We start from the raw sequence: 16,977 nt of genomic DNA, 5'->3' as shown, positions 1-16,977 counted from the left end.
TGGCTTTACTGCTCCAGCTGTCATGCCACAGCGTCTCAGTCTCAGTTGCTCGGCTGTAAAATGGAGCGCAGCTCCCCTGGGCAAGGCGACTCCCAGGACATTACTGTTAAAGGCTTTGTCGTGACCCACTGCTACTGACTAAACTATATATCACCTCTCTTGCTCAAATTGGCAGCATTCTGCTCACGTCTTTATGGAGCTGTGCTCCCTCGCTCTCTCTCTCTCTGTATATCTTCCTGGGTCTCGCTCTCCCTCTTTGTCTGTTTCTCACACTTGTTCATTCTGTGTCTCACTCTTTCCCCCCCACATTTCACACAAACTCACACAGTCATATATTCTGCCACAGTGCAATCCTGGAGTTTTTCTTTTCTTTTCTCTGATCCCCATTTATCAGAAACAATCTGCCTCATCTAGAAAATCCACAACCACCAGAGCAGTGGTATCTACAGACAGGAGGGAAGGTTTGCTACAACATTAAAATTGAAATGTTGAAGCAATGGTTTTCAACCTGTGGGACAGGCTACCTCAGACATTGGCAGGATTTATTTGAGAGATCATCAAATCAAGAAACGGATAAGACCAAAGCAATTGTTGAAATTGTTTCTCATTATTGTCCGTTTATTATTTTCTGTTTTGAAGTGAAATATTAACTTTTTTTTGGCATTTAATATCAGTTCAGTTCGTTCTACTGCTTTTTATCCTCCACTTGAGGGTCTTATGATGAATTTACATTGTCCATTTACACTCTTTGAAATAAAAGTGCTAAGTAGAACCATATAAGGTTCTTTAGCTTGTCCTCATAGGAGAACCCTTTTGGCTCCAGGTAGAACCTTTCTATAAAGGTTCAACCTGGAACCCTTTTGGAGGGTTCCACCAAGAACCCTTTTAAAATGTATTTATTTCTTTATTCATTCATTCATTCATTCATTCATTCATTCATTCATTCATTCAGGAAAAAGGGTTCTCTGGATCATAATGGTTCTTACTGGAAGCATTAGTGTTAACAAGAACCCTTGAAAAACCCTTTCTTCGGGAAAGGGTTTTTCAGAAGCAAATGGTTCCAGGTAGAACCTTAGCTCTTGCAGAAGGACCCTTTTGGAACCCTTATTTCTAAGAGTGTACCTAATCCCCCTATTGCATGTTTTTGGGCTGTGGGAGGAAACTGGAGATCCAGGTGAAAACCCACACACACACTGGGAGAACATGCAAACTCCAAGCAGAAAGGCCCTTGTTCCGACGGGGTCGCAAACCCAGGTCTTCTTGCAACAAAGTCAAGAGTCCAAAATATATATAAATATTTTAATGCGTGTATGTTTATATACATATATATATATATATATATGTATATGTATACATATACATGTATATATTATGTACACGTATACATGTATATGTATATATACATATATATGTATATGTATATAACGTGCACACAGTTTGTAACAATAAAAACATTTAAAATCAAAACAAGTAACATACAATGATTAAAAGTAAACGTTTTTATAGAAATATATCTATATACAGTAGATGGAGAAATCTTCTTTCAGGCACAGTTTGTGTTGCCGTAAAAGGGTGAGGGAGGTCGTTCCACAGGCGTGGAGCAGCGGAGAAGAAGGCCTGGTCCCACATATCTCAAACCCATTGTGATAGCTATATCCATATCCCCTGTTTTTAATTAATTCTAAAGGTCAGGTCAGGTTTCTCACTCAAAGTGTAACCTACTTCTCATATAATGTTATACACTATATATTGTACTTACACATTGTACCATTGCAACAGCTGAACATTAGCCCACTATTGGCCTGTTAAACGCCAGACTCTAAGGGGCAAATATAATAACATTTTAGACGTTATTGTAATTGTGTAACGTGCGCCCGGAAACATGAAGGAAAACTGCAGATTGTCGGCTGCAGGTGAACAGAAATGCAAACTGCACTTTTCCTTCTCATACATATGCATTCATGGGAGAGTAGAGGAGAAATTCTACTGTGTAATGCGTAAAAAAAATGGAAGGAGGTTTATTATGAGCGACTCATTATGGAATTGCCTGTATGTTTGCAAACTGCGAGGAGATATGCACATCTGCTTTGCAGTGAAAATGTTCCGTCTCTTAAATGCATGTGTAGTGCAGGGACCTTGGTTGATTGCATATGGGAAACTTCTAGATGGCTGTAATCTTTTACTTTTCTGGTAGGTGGCTCCATTATGAATAAAAGGAGGCCCACTCAATTGCTCTTTAATACCACCTGCTGCAAATTACAGTTATAGGGTGGTGATATGCGATAATTAGGCGATTACTGCACTGAATGCGGATTCTGTGATCTGACAAAGTTGCTGTTACACAACGCTCGCAAACATAATGTACATCTGCCCCCTAGCCTCGAGTCTCATCTTCGTACAATTTAGTGGCAGAATGAATCATAGGGAACATGGAGAGGAGAGGAGAAGAGAGGATATACAACAAAATTCTGTGGCAGGAACTGAATCGGAGATATTATTATACGCATCTTAACCACTAGGCTTCCAGGATGCCCATTTTCTGTCATTTATAGTGTAATGTGAAGGTCTTTTGCTGGCAGCAGGTAAAATTACAACATACAGTGCTGATACAAAATAGCAGAGGGTCTTAATGGGCTCACCATGTGTTGATGTCTAGGTTATCAGAATGGTTTCCAGCGTGTTGGTGCCCTAACAGTGTCAGAGTGTCACTGCCTGCCTGTCTCTCTAAGGCTGTGTTGGCCAGTCTGTGTGTGTTTGTGTTTCCATCTGCCTCTATCCATCCCCCATGACGGCTGTCCAACAAACCATCCGGGCAAATCAATTCCTCACTCATCCACTTTGTCAGTCTTTCTGTCACAGAATGTTTGTTCACTTTATCACAATGTCAGCCTCTCTGTCACTTTATCTCCGCTCCGCTCATCCATCCACAAGCAGGTCTGTCCGTTTCCTGGAACGGAGCCGAACATTTGATTTCATTTGGCCTTATTTTCTTGGATTTTCTGCTAATGCTGAATTTGTTTAGATGGTCTGTCTGCAGAAATGGATCAGATGAATGATCGTATATAATAATCTTGCTCCTTGAACCTGTTGGTCAGCTTAGACATTTAATGCTTTGGTGATGAGAGATCTAAATAATTCCTTTTGTAAAGGTCTGTGTTGAGTAATAAAGGACCACTTGCATTAGTTAAAGTAAAAATTATAATTTTAGTCAGTTGTATGCAAATTGAAATAATATTAAAACACGGAAACTGTGCTGCAGTATAAGATTATGTATCTTAATGCAGCATATATGTATTATTCTAACACATTTCTGTTCTGTCTTACATTTTTTCACACTATTTTATAAGTCTTTATATTCTCTCCTGACCTTCTTGGAACCACAGAGTCATTCCCATCTGTGTGTATTTGCATGTGCATGTGTTTGCCCCATTTAAGATGTTAAGTCATATTCTGTGCCAGGACAAAAATCAATATTTCACATCACATACTATCTCCACTTTTGCAGTATATACAGTTTAAGCAATACACACAAACTGTAGACATGCACAAGTGCAAATACACTATGCTTATATACACTCATATAAATGTGCACAACTTACATGCATACGTTCAATGCACATATAAGTTTCCACACGTAAACCATAGACGTGTGCACTCACATTAATACACACAGTCAAATACAGACATCTATGGTACAAACTGTCCACGGTCTCACAGTCACACATTCACAACCTCGTGTATGTGTTTGTGTGTGCTCGTTAGGTGCAGAAATCAGGGCCATGCTGGTGGAGTGTATTTAAAGGCAATTGCAGGCATGCAGTTATTGGACTTGGCCTAATTGATAAACCCATTAGTTACACTTGTTCAGATAACATGGAAGGAATCGCAGTCTGCTCACAGTCGCACCAAATGGGTTCACTTAGGCTTAGAGTGCAGCACATTAAGAGAAGATTACAGAGGGATGTGCAGCATCTAACCAATCCACGCCTCGCTACTATGAGATTAATAGAGAAAAACCAAGGACAGAGATGAGAGAACATTGGAGTCTGGAGGTGCACAGGCTGCGGACACTCTTTAGGTGTGTAATTGTAGAGCAGTGGGTGCTGCGTTTGTCTGCGTCACTGTTTTTCTTTGTTTTTGCTCATAATACACATGTTGCGTATGAAGCAGTCGGTGACAGGTCTTCTCGTGTGTATACAGCACGTGTTTTGACGTCTCTCTGTATGGTTTTGTGTGAGTGGATTGGTGCTGCTCTCTCTATATAAAACCACAAATGTTGTGGGGTTTGTTTTTTGTAACTAAAGCTGTGTTATGACTCTGCAGAAGGTCTTAATGGGAAGTGTCCAAGTAGAAGATGTGCTGCCTGGGATGAGACAGTGAGCTTTAAACTGCTGCTCGTCTTGTACCAGAAAATTACACTCTGCTGACTAACAAGCTCCAATGTTGATGATTGTTTTTCATCAGTTAGTGTTTAAAAAAAAAAGAAAAGGATATATTAAATGTGCTGAGAATCACTAAAGACAGTCAAATTTAATGCACATTTGCATATGTATGGTTCATGGTGAATTGTAGACTATTTCTGAGGTGAGGCTGGTGATATTTACTGTTTTTCTGCTGCCCTTCATGTGTTAAATTGGAACTGTTCAAGCCAATAAATTATACACGTTTGATAATTTCTTTCTTTCCTTTCAGTTTTGTTTTTGTACACAGCTCTAAGGCTAATATTGGCCTGTTGGTTAGTCTTTCAGGTGATACTGAAACCAGTATCTTTGTGATTTGTGGTATTTTGCAGTAGTTTTTTTTTATTTTTTTTAAAGATTTTTAGCATTTTTGCCCCACATTTAAATATTACCATTAACACCTATTGTATTGATTGCCTTGATTACATTGTTGAGCTGAGTGAATGAATGCTGATGACTTGCCGGTGATCCCCCTAACCTTTCATCCAGTGCCACCATGAGGTTGTCATTTCAGGTTTAGAGTGAATTCTAATGACTATTGTATGGATTGTCCCTGCGATGAACGTGGCCCCAAAGGGGTTGTATACAGTATCTTAAATAATAGTGAGCATAATATGCAGTAAACCAATCAGAGTCCCAACCCCCCCGCCCCCATTCTACTCAAATGCCACATGCATCTAGACGTTGATGGATTTATGAAGTAACACACAGGACATATTATCCTGACATGTATGGATCCTTAAAATAACTGTGATAGTGCACGCACGCACTTCAGATATTAAAATCAGAAGGTGCCGTGTGTGCTGCACACTCTGAAACGAGAAATGACTCGTTCTGCTTCCTTGCACCAGCTCCTTCCTCCCTTCCTTCTTTTTTCTAAAAAACATTTTTCTTTATTATTTCCCTCCTTAATGAGATCAGTTTAAACCCTGAAATTTGAGATAAGTTGTTTTAGACTTTAAACCATGAAAATTCCCCGTAGGGCATGGAAATGTGCCACAGGAGCATGATTATATTAATTTTGTGTCACTGAACACAGTAAGTACCCGTAAAATGGAATTTAGTTTAGCATCTAACCGGCGCAAACAGCTGTGCATACAGTAGATATATATATATATATATGTATATAGAGAAATAAATTGGGCTGTAAATGAGTGAAAAGATGTAAACACAATATTAATATAGTAAATAAAATATGTACTGGTACAAATAACACTGTGGCTGGTGCTCTGGTCCCTACAGAATTAAATTTTTAATGGTAGTTTACAAAAGAGACTTGAGTGTGACGCTTCTTATGGCCGTGAGCTGACAGCGTTTTCCTCTGGGTCCTGATCTCTCTCTCTCTTTCGTCACCCTTCCATCTTTCTGTCCCCTCGATTGTCCAAATCTCACTCCCTTGGGCTGGACACTTTGTCCTTGCCCTACCTGACTCCTCCTCCTTCTCCTAGTCGTCCTCCTCTTCTTCTTCCTTCTCCTCCTCTCTGCCTGGGCCCAGTGTGAGTGATAAATTATTCGTGGACCATGCTCTGAGGGCCCAGGGCTGCTCATTCCTGCACACAGAGGAGTAGCATTGATCCAGCCTGTGGTTCAACTTAATTGGAAACCCAGTTACACGAGCTTCAGACATACTCCCACACACACAAACACAGCGCCTACACACACACACGCGCACTTGCAGACATGCGATCCATACGTGTGTAGGTGCATGAATATTACAAATGCCAACATGATTACACAACACACACACGCACAGAGACACACACACAGTCCCCATATTCGTTCATGCATTAAGGTGTTACAGAATTAACATCTGCCTCAGTATGAGATGATGCATGTTTTATGATTTGGCACTGCACACATTCAAATGTTTGCACATTCCTTAAGCACACATGCAATGCTGTTTACACAACATTAAAACTCAGAAGAGTCTCTGACACACACACACATGCAGGTTTCCTTTTTTTGGACACTGCAAAGTGTTACGCCTAACCTTAACCTTCTTCGTAAATGAAGTTCTGTGCCATTAGGACCAGGTTTTGGTCTTCATGAGGACTACTGGTCATGACAACATTAGTGTTTATGCCAGATTGGTCTCCTAAAGAGGAAACAAATACATGTACGCACACAGACACACGTTATGGTCGCTAAGTCTGCATTCTAAGCAGCACTAAAGTGGAGTAACAGTCCACAGTGGAGCAATATGGAGGCCCAGGGTTATCGATTGGACTTAGACACTGACTATCATACAGCTAATAGATTACATCAGACACATTGGAGCAGCCCAGTCAATGAGGCCTGATCCTATTAACTGGGGATTTGTAAACAGTTGTGTGCTCACTGTGAAGGCTGCTGTGCTGCTTTGTGAGCCCTGACGAGAGGATGAAGGCTGTGATGGTTTGGCTGAGGCTCATATATTGTTGCACTCTGCCCCTGCAGCCCGGATGCGTTTGTGTGCACGCTCCGGACAAGAGGCTGTAATTCTGTCGTTGTAAAAGTGGTGTCACTCCTCTCGTTGGTTCCCATTTTCCCTGCTTATCCTTCAGTGGGAAACACTGACAGGTTTCCTCCACTGGCCTTTGTGACACTTTTTAAGTTTTCAGTGTTATTATCATGCATGAGTTGAATGCTGTTGTGTGTTTTTGTAATTTTTAGTCTGATTTGAATACTGTTCTTGAGGTTTATCTTATTGTTATTTAACAAGAGTCCAACTTTTTTCCCAGAAGCCTTGTTTCAGTCCGCATTCACAGGGCTGACCAACACAAACCATCCTGATTGTAGAATCAGTCCTTTATCGCAGCTTACTTTGAAAAGCACAGGTGTATGTCATAGCATCAATAATAACATTCACCATAATTGTGCCCTGTTCAGTTGAGCTCAATGCAATGTTTAAATTCACTGGTTTCCTTGTTGTGGTACAGTAAATTGTGGAAAAGGCAAAGAAGTGGTAGAGTTCAGCTCGGTTCAGTACAGACATTTTTTGTCCATTTAGAGGTTACCATACCGAGAGACAAGACAGACGGTTAAAATAGACTCAATGAATGACAATAAAACTGTCAGTGTTTTGTCGACATTAAAAGCTCTCAATCTTCATAAAAATTCTTCTTTCTTGTCCCTTTCCATCTATAATATAGATGCATTATAATATATTTATAAATGCATGTATAATATAGATAAATAAATTCATTGTAAATAATGTACAGTATGTGTAATAGTTTGATTGGAATGCTTTTTTCCCTAGTTCAAATAATGTGGCATGTCAAAGATAATGAGGAATAAATACTAATTACAATATATATAATAAGATATTTCCCTTATGTTTTGATTTGATCCCATAAAAATTGTTTTTTTCCAACAGCAGGATACTCGAGCATAGACAGTGCAGAGAAAACATTGTGGTACTTCTGTGTGAATAACCGCACGACTTACAGTAAGCAATATTTCTCTTCAGGCAGGTTGTGCTTTTTGTTATTGTTTTGTTCCTTTTAGATCCATTTTGTGGCCTAAACACATCCACATCCTTTGTGGGGGCAAAGAATCAGTAAAGTAGGTCTTCAGCCAACAGTGTGTGTTTCTAAGAGCAAAATGACTTTTGTAAAATATATACTATAGATCTGTGTCACGGTCGAGGAGAAAGAAAAGCCCACAGTTCAATAATTAATTCTCAAGTCGAGGGTTTTGGAGAGCCACTGATTGGGCCGATTTTTTTATTTTTTATTCTGTTATGATACAAAGGAGGCTGTTTGAAGTAATTTGTCCCAGAGAGAGCGGCTTGGAATACCATACATGCTTTGATTTAGCAAAGCAAATTTAATTTTGTTTGCTTTATGCAAACCAGCCGGGGCCGCGGGGCTTTCACTGATTCCACCAGAGGGGTGATGGTGGTGGTGGTGCTGCTGCTACTGATGATAGAAGTGGGGGGAGAGCACACAACAGAGTCACGCTGCTGCTGCTGCTGCTAATGTATGATACAAAGCGCACACTCATACCCACAGACGCAAACGCAGTGAGCAGCAACAGTTCAAAAGTACAAAGCCCCCCCCCCCCATACACACACTCCAATCCCTTTGAAATCAAAGCTTAAAATAATTGTTTGTGTGTTGTGTTTTGCTTCATTCTATCTGTCTATTATTAGTTTTACTGGTATTATTCCTATCATGTTGTTTTGCTGCCTGCTCTCACTGCTTGCTGGGGATTTGTTTTATGCTGCTAATGAAAGCACCTTTCCCCACTTTTTGTTCTGCTTTTTTTTCTTTTTTTTTTTTTCTTTTTTTTTTTTTACCAACCTGTGAATGGACTAAATCTGTTTGTTTCCGTGTCTGATATTTCCTAACAACCAACAGTAACATCTTTGAGCAGATATTTGCAGTTAAATAAAGCATATGATGATATATTATATCTTAATATGGATGAATAGACACAGGATAAAATGCAGTGTTGTCATTAGTGAGCGGGGGAGTTTATCTGTGTAGTATATATGTATCTATATAGATATATATATGTGTGTCTATATATGTGTATATATATAGGTATGCATATGTATATGTGTGTATATATGTATGTATATGTATATGTGTGTATATATATATGTATGTGTGTATATATGTATGTATATATATATATGTATATGTGTGTATATATGTATGTATATATATATATGTATATGTGTGTATATATGTATGTATATATATATATATGTATGTATATATATATATACATATATGTATATGTGTATATTCTTAATCTTAATTAATCTTAATATATATATACATATATGTATATGTGTATATATTTATGTGTGTATATATATATATGCATATGTATATATATGTGTATGTATGTATATATATATGTATGTAGATGTGTGTATGTATGTAGATATATATGTGTATGTATGTATATATGTATATGTGTATATATGTATATATATATATATATGTATATATATATATATACATATGTGTATATATGTATATATTGTATATAGATTATATTATTTAATTACTTTTGTTTCCCTCTCCTGTAGTGTTGAAAAGACAGTCCGTGTACAGATGTTGAGGCACACAGTGGAGACAGTCTTTCACAGACAGAAAAAGCTGCTCAGAATGGGTGGCTGAGCGTTTTCCTTCGACTCTATTGAAGTCATTTTCTTAGGGAACAATAATGAGTGGATAAAGCAGAAAAACCCAATTTCCTTTATGCTTTTTATATCCAGTAAAAGCCCTCGTTGACGACCCTTTGGTCTTTTGTTACAGAAAACTGAGCTAATATCCTCCAGCTCTCTGTGCAGTTTAAAGGTCTTAATTGGATTCCATTAGTATATTGCTTGACATGACACTTGAGTCCGCTCTATTAGAATTCCCCTGCCTGGGATTTAAAAGAAGACTTTTTCTACATTCAACTCTCTAGGCTCTTTTGTTAAATTCTCAAATATTCTTTGTTGGATTCACATTTTTTTTTCTTGTAGTGACACCATTATTAAATCCTTAAGCTTGACTTGAACAGCTTTTATGTCTAGAGAACCTGCTGTAAAAGGTAAGGCAGTGACTCATCTCTGCAGTTTATGTATCAATAAACCTCAGCATTAATACAGTATAAGCTTCACATGTGTGGCTGATAGAATATGCTGTAAGCCCCATAAAACACTGCTCCACATCCTTTTTCCACACAAGTCGGGAGCTTGGTGTCAAGATCCCCGCAGGATTCTTTTTCAGAGTGTGCTACACAGAGTTGAAGTGTTTCCACTGTGGTTTCATTTGGTGTAGAACAGGGGTCGAAGGAAGGATGTGTTTGATGATATTCTGTTTTATGTCTCTTGCCCCAGCCCCGAGCTGACGTGGAGGGATGTTCAGCATTTGATCGCCAAGACAGCAAAGATTCCCAACCCCAAAGAACCAGGGTGGAACATAAATGCAGCAGGATACCATGTTCATCATAGGTATTGTGACTGTGACACTCACAGAGCTTTTATTTAACAAAAAGATCATGTTTGTTCATCAGTCAATTGATGAATACATCTTTTTACTTAAGTTTTTTTTTGACTCTCGTAACTTTTGGTAAGTTGTTTGTTGTTCATGTTATTATTTTGTCTCTCTTTGGACGTAAATATGAAACAATATCAGACATAACAGAGGGAGCAGTTGCATGTGTTTACCTGCAGGGCGGGCGGTGGGGACGAAGTGTTTAGCCCATTAAACTGCTGCAAACAACCATGAGCAGCAAGAAACTTGTTTGCAGTCGTCTCGTTTTACTAGAGCAATGTTCCTATTGCCTTCCTCTGTCTTGACATAAAAATTATCATCTCCTCTGTGCAGTGCATGAATGTCACTGGGTAAAATCGCATCTAAACACGGCTTAATCAGCCTTGTGTGAACTCGTTTGACAATAGTTTGAATGTAAAAGACGTGTTTAAATCTGAAATATCCACACTTCTGCTTTAAACCCAATAATGACACATTTTGAGGTGAATACAGTCATTCGAGATTGATGTCACCATTGATACTTTGAGGCCCTCTGAAGTTTAAATGGTAAATGGTCTCTATTTATATAGCGTGTTTCTAGTCTTGATGTCCACTCAAAGTTTTGCCATTCACCCATACTTTTGTACAGCTATCACACATCTTTCATACCCATTCACATGCTGCTGGCGCAGTCGTCATGAGGACACATCGGCGTATAGAGTAGCAACTTCTCAGTTGAAAGACGACTCGCTCTACCACTGAGTAAACAGTTCCAGACTCTCTCTTTTGACATACTTTGTGCAAAGCTAAGATAACCAGATGGTTTTTCCACAATATAAAAGTGGAATTGCTCTCATTTATTACGTTTTCATTTCATTGAGTAGTATATTTATATGGCAAATTGGATCGCACCCTATACTGTAGTATCGCCTTTAAAAGTCGCCCGTGTCACGTGTTGTTTTTATGCCGTAGTATTCTGATGTTGGAAAGGTTAACGCCACATTTGACTGGAGCAGAAACAGTGAAAAAGTTACTCCTGTAACACCTTATTATAATAGTGTAGATAGTTTTATTACATTTTCCTTTATCCTTTTCTACACGGACGTAATGGGGGATACAGTGGCTGTGGTTATGGACGGTATAATCACAGTAATTATCCCTATATGGTTTCTAAATGAGACGATTTAAAGGTAAATCAGATAGACACACACGTTTAAACCGCGCTAATGTTTATGTTTTGTCACACAAAGCTGTTAAATTTCTTGTTCCTGCAGTAAAATAAGCTCAAATTAACTGTGAGTAATGTATGAATAAAGCTGCAGGAATCAGGTGCGACATATAACAAGTTTACACAGGTAAACAGTCTGAGAAGATCTGCCACTGTCTACCTATTTCACTGCTCTCATTTCCAAGTTCACACATACACAACTCTACTAGGCGCACACACACACACACACGTGCAAACACACACCTACACACTCTTCTCGTATAAAGTGCTTCAACCAGAAAAAAGCAGCAGTCTGTTTTATGACAGTTGAGACAGGTGATCTTGTCCAGGGAGGAGTGTCATTGTAATCCGCTAATGTTATTATCACACCCACAGTGTGTCTGAGTGTCTCTACCTGCTGATTTATACACAGTGAGGCTGGAGGAAATGGTGCTTCTCCTCACTCTCACTGTATGAAGCATGAATCTGAGAGAGAGAGCGCGAGAGAGAGAGAGAGGGACTCGCACTCCTCCAGACATCGTATAAACGCTTTTACAATGCTTTTACAATGTCAGCCGAACGATGACATATTGGTTATCAGTCACAGCGTTTGCGATGTTTTACCACTGCTCTCTGTCTCGCTCACCTCAAAAAAAAAAAAAAAAATCCCCACCCTTCATCCTGGCTCTGACTCCTGTGTCCTCACTTCTCTCTTTGAAGTTTCTCCTCCCGTCCTTCCTCTCCCCTTCTTTGCCACTTTCTCACTATTACTTCCCTCTCGCTGCCTTTCCCCGTTTCTCTTCCTCCATCCCCTCTTTCGCAGCATGCGGCATCATAAAATAGATTGTAATTACTGTGTTGCTGTGAGAAGAATGGATTAATTAAAATATAATGATGCCGATCACACCAGCGGGTGCCTGTTGAAATCTGTCCATTTAGGCGCTGTGGCAGAGGACTTGTAATGCCCTGATCATACTGCAGTGGCCACGCTAATTATGAAGAATGGTTTATTGCAAGGGGGGCGAGGACGGATGGACGAGACAAAGCAATAAGCGCAGGGTCACTTACGATCAACGAGGTTGTTAGAAAACATTAAAGATTAGATATGATATCTGTAATGAGGGGGATCCATGTTTAAGCAAATTGAAGATAATAATGCTTAGTTGCTCCGTGAGGAAGACACAAACAGTGTGTGTGTGTGTGTGTGTGTGTGTGTGTGTGTGTGTGTGTGTGTGTGTGTGTGTGTGTGTGTGTGTGAGTGTGAGTGTGTCTGCGTGTGTGTGTGTGTGTGTGTGTGTGTGTGTGTGCCTGCGTGTGTGTGTGTGTGTGACCTCACAAAATCAGACAGGCAGATCCAAGATGGAGTTGCCTCTGTTATTTCGTAATTTGGATGATTTTTCTCAACTCTATTGCCACTATGGTGAGTTAATGTTATTTTGTGTTGGTCCATTACTTAAGAAAGTCCAACGGCACATGGTAAGACATAAGTTTAAGTGGTAATCTGAGAAGCTATAACTTAATTGGCAAACAATAAAAGGTGGCACATCACTGTCCTACTGAATCAGGACGATTTAGTATTATTATTGTCGTATTATGTTTAAATTCAAATTTGAGTCTAATTAAAAGATCAAATGTAACTTCTGCCCAACAGCATATCATAATATATCGAAGTAAAAGCAACTGCACAGAGGTAAGCAATAATAATATAAGTGTAATATAAGTGCCCACTCTCTGCCCACTTAAGCACAATGAATGGCCTTTGGTCTCGCTCGTGTGGGGTTGTTTAATGTTAATCTTATAAGTATAAGTGCCTCTATTGAAGTGAAAAGTAGAGCTTAAAGTGGAAATAGTCAATGTTGCACAGGCTGAATCTGCAGATTAATAAACTAAATAAATGTAAGATCTTACACACAACTATACTTCCATTTGATCAAGTCAGAGACTATTTTGTCTTATTGCGATATGCCAACAATGGAAGTGTCTCAATGTTTGTGGTCTCTACGGTTTTGTACTGTGTAGGTTTTGTTAATGATGTGACACTGTCTCGGTTCCGCTAACGAAAATAAGTTTTCCGATTTGACAGGTGGTTGAAGTATAATAGCAGTGACTGGAGGTCTCGGGTGAAAGCTGAAGAAAAGTGAAGCTTCTTTATAGATCGGCTGTGAGTTCTATCCATGCGCATGTATATATTGATGCATGCGCGCGTATGTGGGAGCGTGTCTTTGGAGATTTAAGAGCTTGTTTGGTGGGTGGACGGGGGTCGCCCACATCCCAGAGTTCCCATCTGTTTGACCTCTCTATATAGACTGGGAGCTTTAGAAAACTCTGATGTTGTGGTGCGACCCCTCCCCTCCCCTCCCCTCCCTCACCCACCTCCACCCTCTGCTCCCAGCACCATGACAACAATAAACATGTCAGCCACCACACGCCAGAGCAATCTGCAATCAGATTTACTGTGCATGAAATATGGTGGTGCTTTTATTGGCGCAAAGGCTTGTCACTCATAATTTATAGGCTGTTGCAAGCACCGGCTGTGATGTCAGCGAGCTCCCAGCACCCTGAGGGAATCAGAAGGAAGAGAGAGTGAAATCAATAGGGGTGAGGAGTAGTGGTTGGGTGGGGGATAAAGATATGAGGATGGAAAATGTGTGTGTGTGAGAGAGAGGGGAGAGAAAGGAATGAGGCAGGAAAAGCACTGGAGATGGGTGAAAAAAAGTTGGGGAAAAAAATAACACACATCCATCCTGTTCCTCAATGGTGGTGTGTTTATCAGGTTGAGGGAGTGAAAGTGTCAGTTTTTTTTTTCCAGCGCTTGTACAAATGGATTCCCCCTCTTTTCTCCCCTTCCTCTCCTCTCCTCTCCTGCGGCACTGCTCTGCATCCTTTGAACGCCGACTCCTATTGATCACATGGTCGACAGAGGGAGAGCGAGAGAGAGAGAGAGCAAAAAATTAATCTGCGATTCACATCTCCCATTGAAGCCTCGCTGACCCAGAAATTGAAAGTGGAGAGTGTGGTGTTGGCGCCTCAGCAGCCGAGGGATGACGTTACAGAGCAGGAGCAGGAGTGTCCAAACAGGCTTAATTTCATTTAATCCCCTCTGATAGCATAGGTGAAACTACAGTAATTATCCTGTGGGAGATTTAGATGGAAAATAACAGTTGTGGAACAGATCAAAGAAACGTTGCCCTCGCCGTGAAGACAAAGTGAATATCAAGGAGAATGCGTGAGTGGTAAAAAAAAAAAAAACTGGTGTGGCATTAAAAAATGAGATAAGATTCAATCCCTCTTTTGAAAAATGATCCGCCGTTCACAGAGAACTATTAGAATGTTTACATTTGCAGCATTTTGTTCAATATCAAAATAATTAATTGCCTCCATTTTCAAATTAAAAGTACATTACAACACAATTAAGGATGCAAATGAGGCTGTGCCTGTCGCGAGGAGCCAGGAGAAGTGAAAGAGTGACTTTGTTGATGTATGAGGGTTTGCGTGTTTTTTTGTGTATGAGGTGTGTTGCACTGGATCATTGTGCACGAGTGCGTTGTGTGTGTGTGTGTGTGTGTGTGTTCGAATACAACAAAAAATGTGTCCTGCTGCTGTTATTGAAGAGATAGACTAAGTGTTGCAGTGCCGAAATTACATCAGCGCGGGGAAATAAATCAGAGCTCTGCAGTAATAAACAACAGAGTAATTAGGTCATTTTCCCCTCTGTAACTGATCGACCAGAGGAACTGATGCTATGTTATTCCTATTGTGTTAAAGGCTTCTGTCTGTGGTAAGGAAAAAAAAAAAATATCTCCCAACATAAACACAACATGTGCTCTTACACATATATTTCTCTTCCGGGGACTCTGACCTCCAACAAGCCTGTTCCATGAAAGATGTCTACATCGCTCTAGAAACCAGGCATAGTAAAACATAATTTTGTCATAACCTTCCCTCTTTGGAGGGAAAACAGATATAAAAGTATATAGCCTGTGGTTTACTGCAAGTCCCCCTCACCCAGCCTGGCAGCAGGACGCGGGGCTGATGAATGCCGGGCGTCGGCCGACTTTTAATTGCTCGTAAATTTTTGATCCAGGGAAGCCGCCGCGTTCTCCTTGTCCCCGAGCGACATGGGTGACTCGAGAGGGAACGTAGGGAATCGCAGAGAAGAGAGGATATACAGATACAAAGATACAGAGCCACGTCACCAGGCGCCCCATAGCACATATACAAGACTTGTGTGAGCAATATGGTCTTATCAGGACGGTCCTGTCAACGTGATTCACCTCCGATGTGATGGATGTCCCTCTCTGAGGACTTACACATCAGTAGCAGACAATAACACTCTTCATGATGCGATCTAATTGAATCTAAATAACAATAGCAAATATAACATCATCATTTTTCATTTACTCGGGCCAAAGATACTTATGTTCCCATTCACAATGGAAACGCAGGGATTTTTCCCAGCCGCTGAGTCGAGGTGTGACACTTTTTTTTTAACGTCAAGAGCATTGCAAATACCATCTCTCAGTTGTCATAGGCAAGTATTCAACGTGAAATTCCCTGACAATAATCATCTTTTTTCCTGTAACGTGCAACAATATGACGACACCAACACAACAAACTTGTGTTTCTGAAGCTTCTTTACATGTATACCCCGTATTTTCTGACATGTATGACTTAATAAAGCAGCAATACAACTGAGGCTGATAACAGAATAAAATAGTTTTTATGTTGTGTTTTAAACGCAAAATAAATAATTAATTTTTACTGTTTAAACATAATTTGTCTTGAAAAAATTTAATAAAAAGAATTATCAGCACATTCATTAATAAAAGCCCAGTTAAGCCTTAACTTTATATATATATATATATATGTGTGTATATATATATATTCGGTGTGTGTATGTATATATATATATATATATATATATGAGAGTATGAGCACCAACTATTGGTCCCTAAAGGTAGGAGATGGTCCAACCCTTTACACTACTAAACCATCATCATTCTTAGGCCTTGTTCAGACTGCCAAAAACAAATCAGTTTTATCCCCTATCATGATTTTTATCTAAATTGGTTTTACTGTAAGTCATTAACCACAAAAAAACCCTACATGAAATCTTTTTTTTTTTTTTTTCCAAATCAGATCCATGTGGAGGTTGGTTTGAAATGTAATTTAAATCAGATTTCTACTGATCTGGCTCAGGTCTGAAAGCTCTGGCCTCTCAAATCAGATTTCACATTGTCTTTTGCTAATGAACGCACAACATCAATGTCGAAGCTGCTGACATCCCTCACTGAAACAAAGAATACAACAATATATGCCAGTTCCTTCTACCCGAGCTCTGCACAGCAACATG

The 16,977-nt window shown here is 39.6% G+C and overlaps 1 protein-coding gene across 1 annotated transcript in view; it reads left to right on the top strand.

Annotated features, from left to right (window-relative positions):
- Positions 1-16,977, top strand: part of LOC310935951 (endoprotease bli-like) — a gene marked incomplete at both ends in the record, with an annotated part of 153,495 nt that overhangs the window by 99,901 nt on the left and 36,617 nt on the right. The window contains one exon of the mRNA XM_083899960.1: positions 10,282-10,395. Coding sequence (XP_083756086.1) covers positions 10,282-10,395 — 114 coding nt within the window. The remainder of the gene's footprint in view (positions 1-10,281; positions 10,396-16,977) is intronic.

This window comes from Microchirus variegatus, assembly GCF_963457635.1.
Source record: "Microchirus variegatus genome assembly, chromosome: 1".
Lineage (NCBI taxonomy): Eukaryota > Metazoa > Chordata > Actinopteri > Pleuronectiformes > Soleidae > Microchirus > Microchirus variegatus.
Note: the sequence above shows the minus strand (reverse complement) of the source record. Positions and strands in the feature narration are given on the sequence as shown.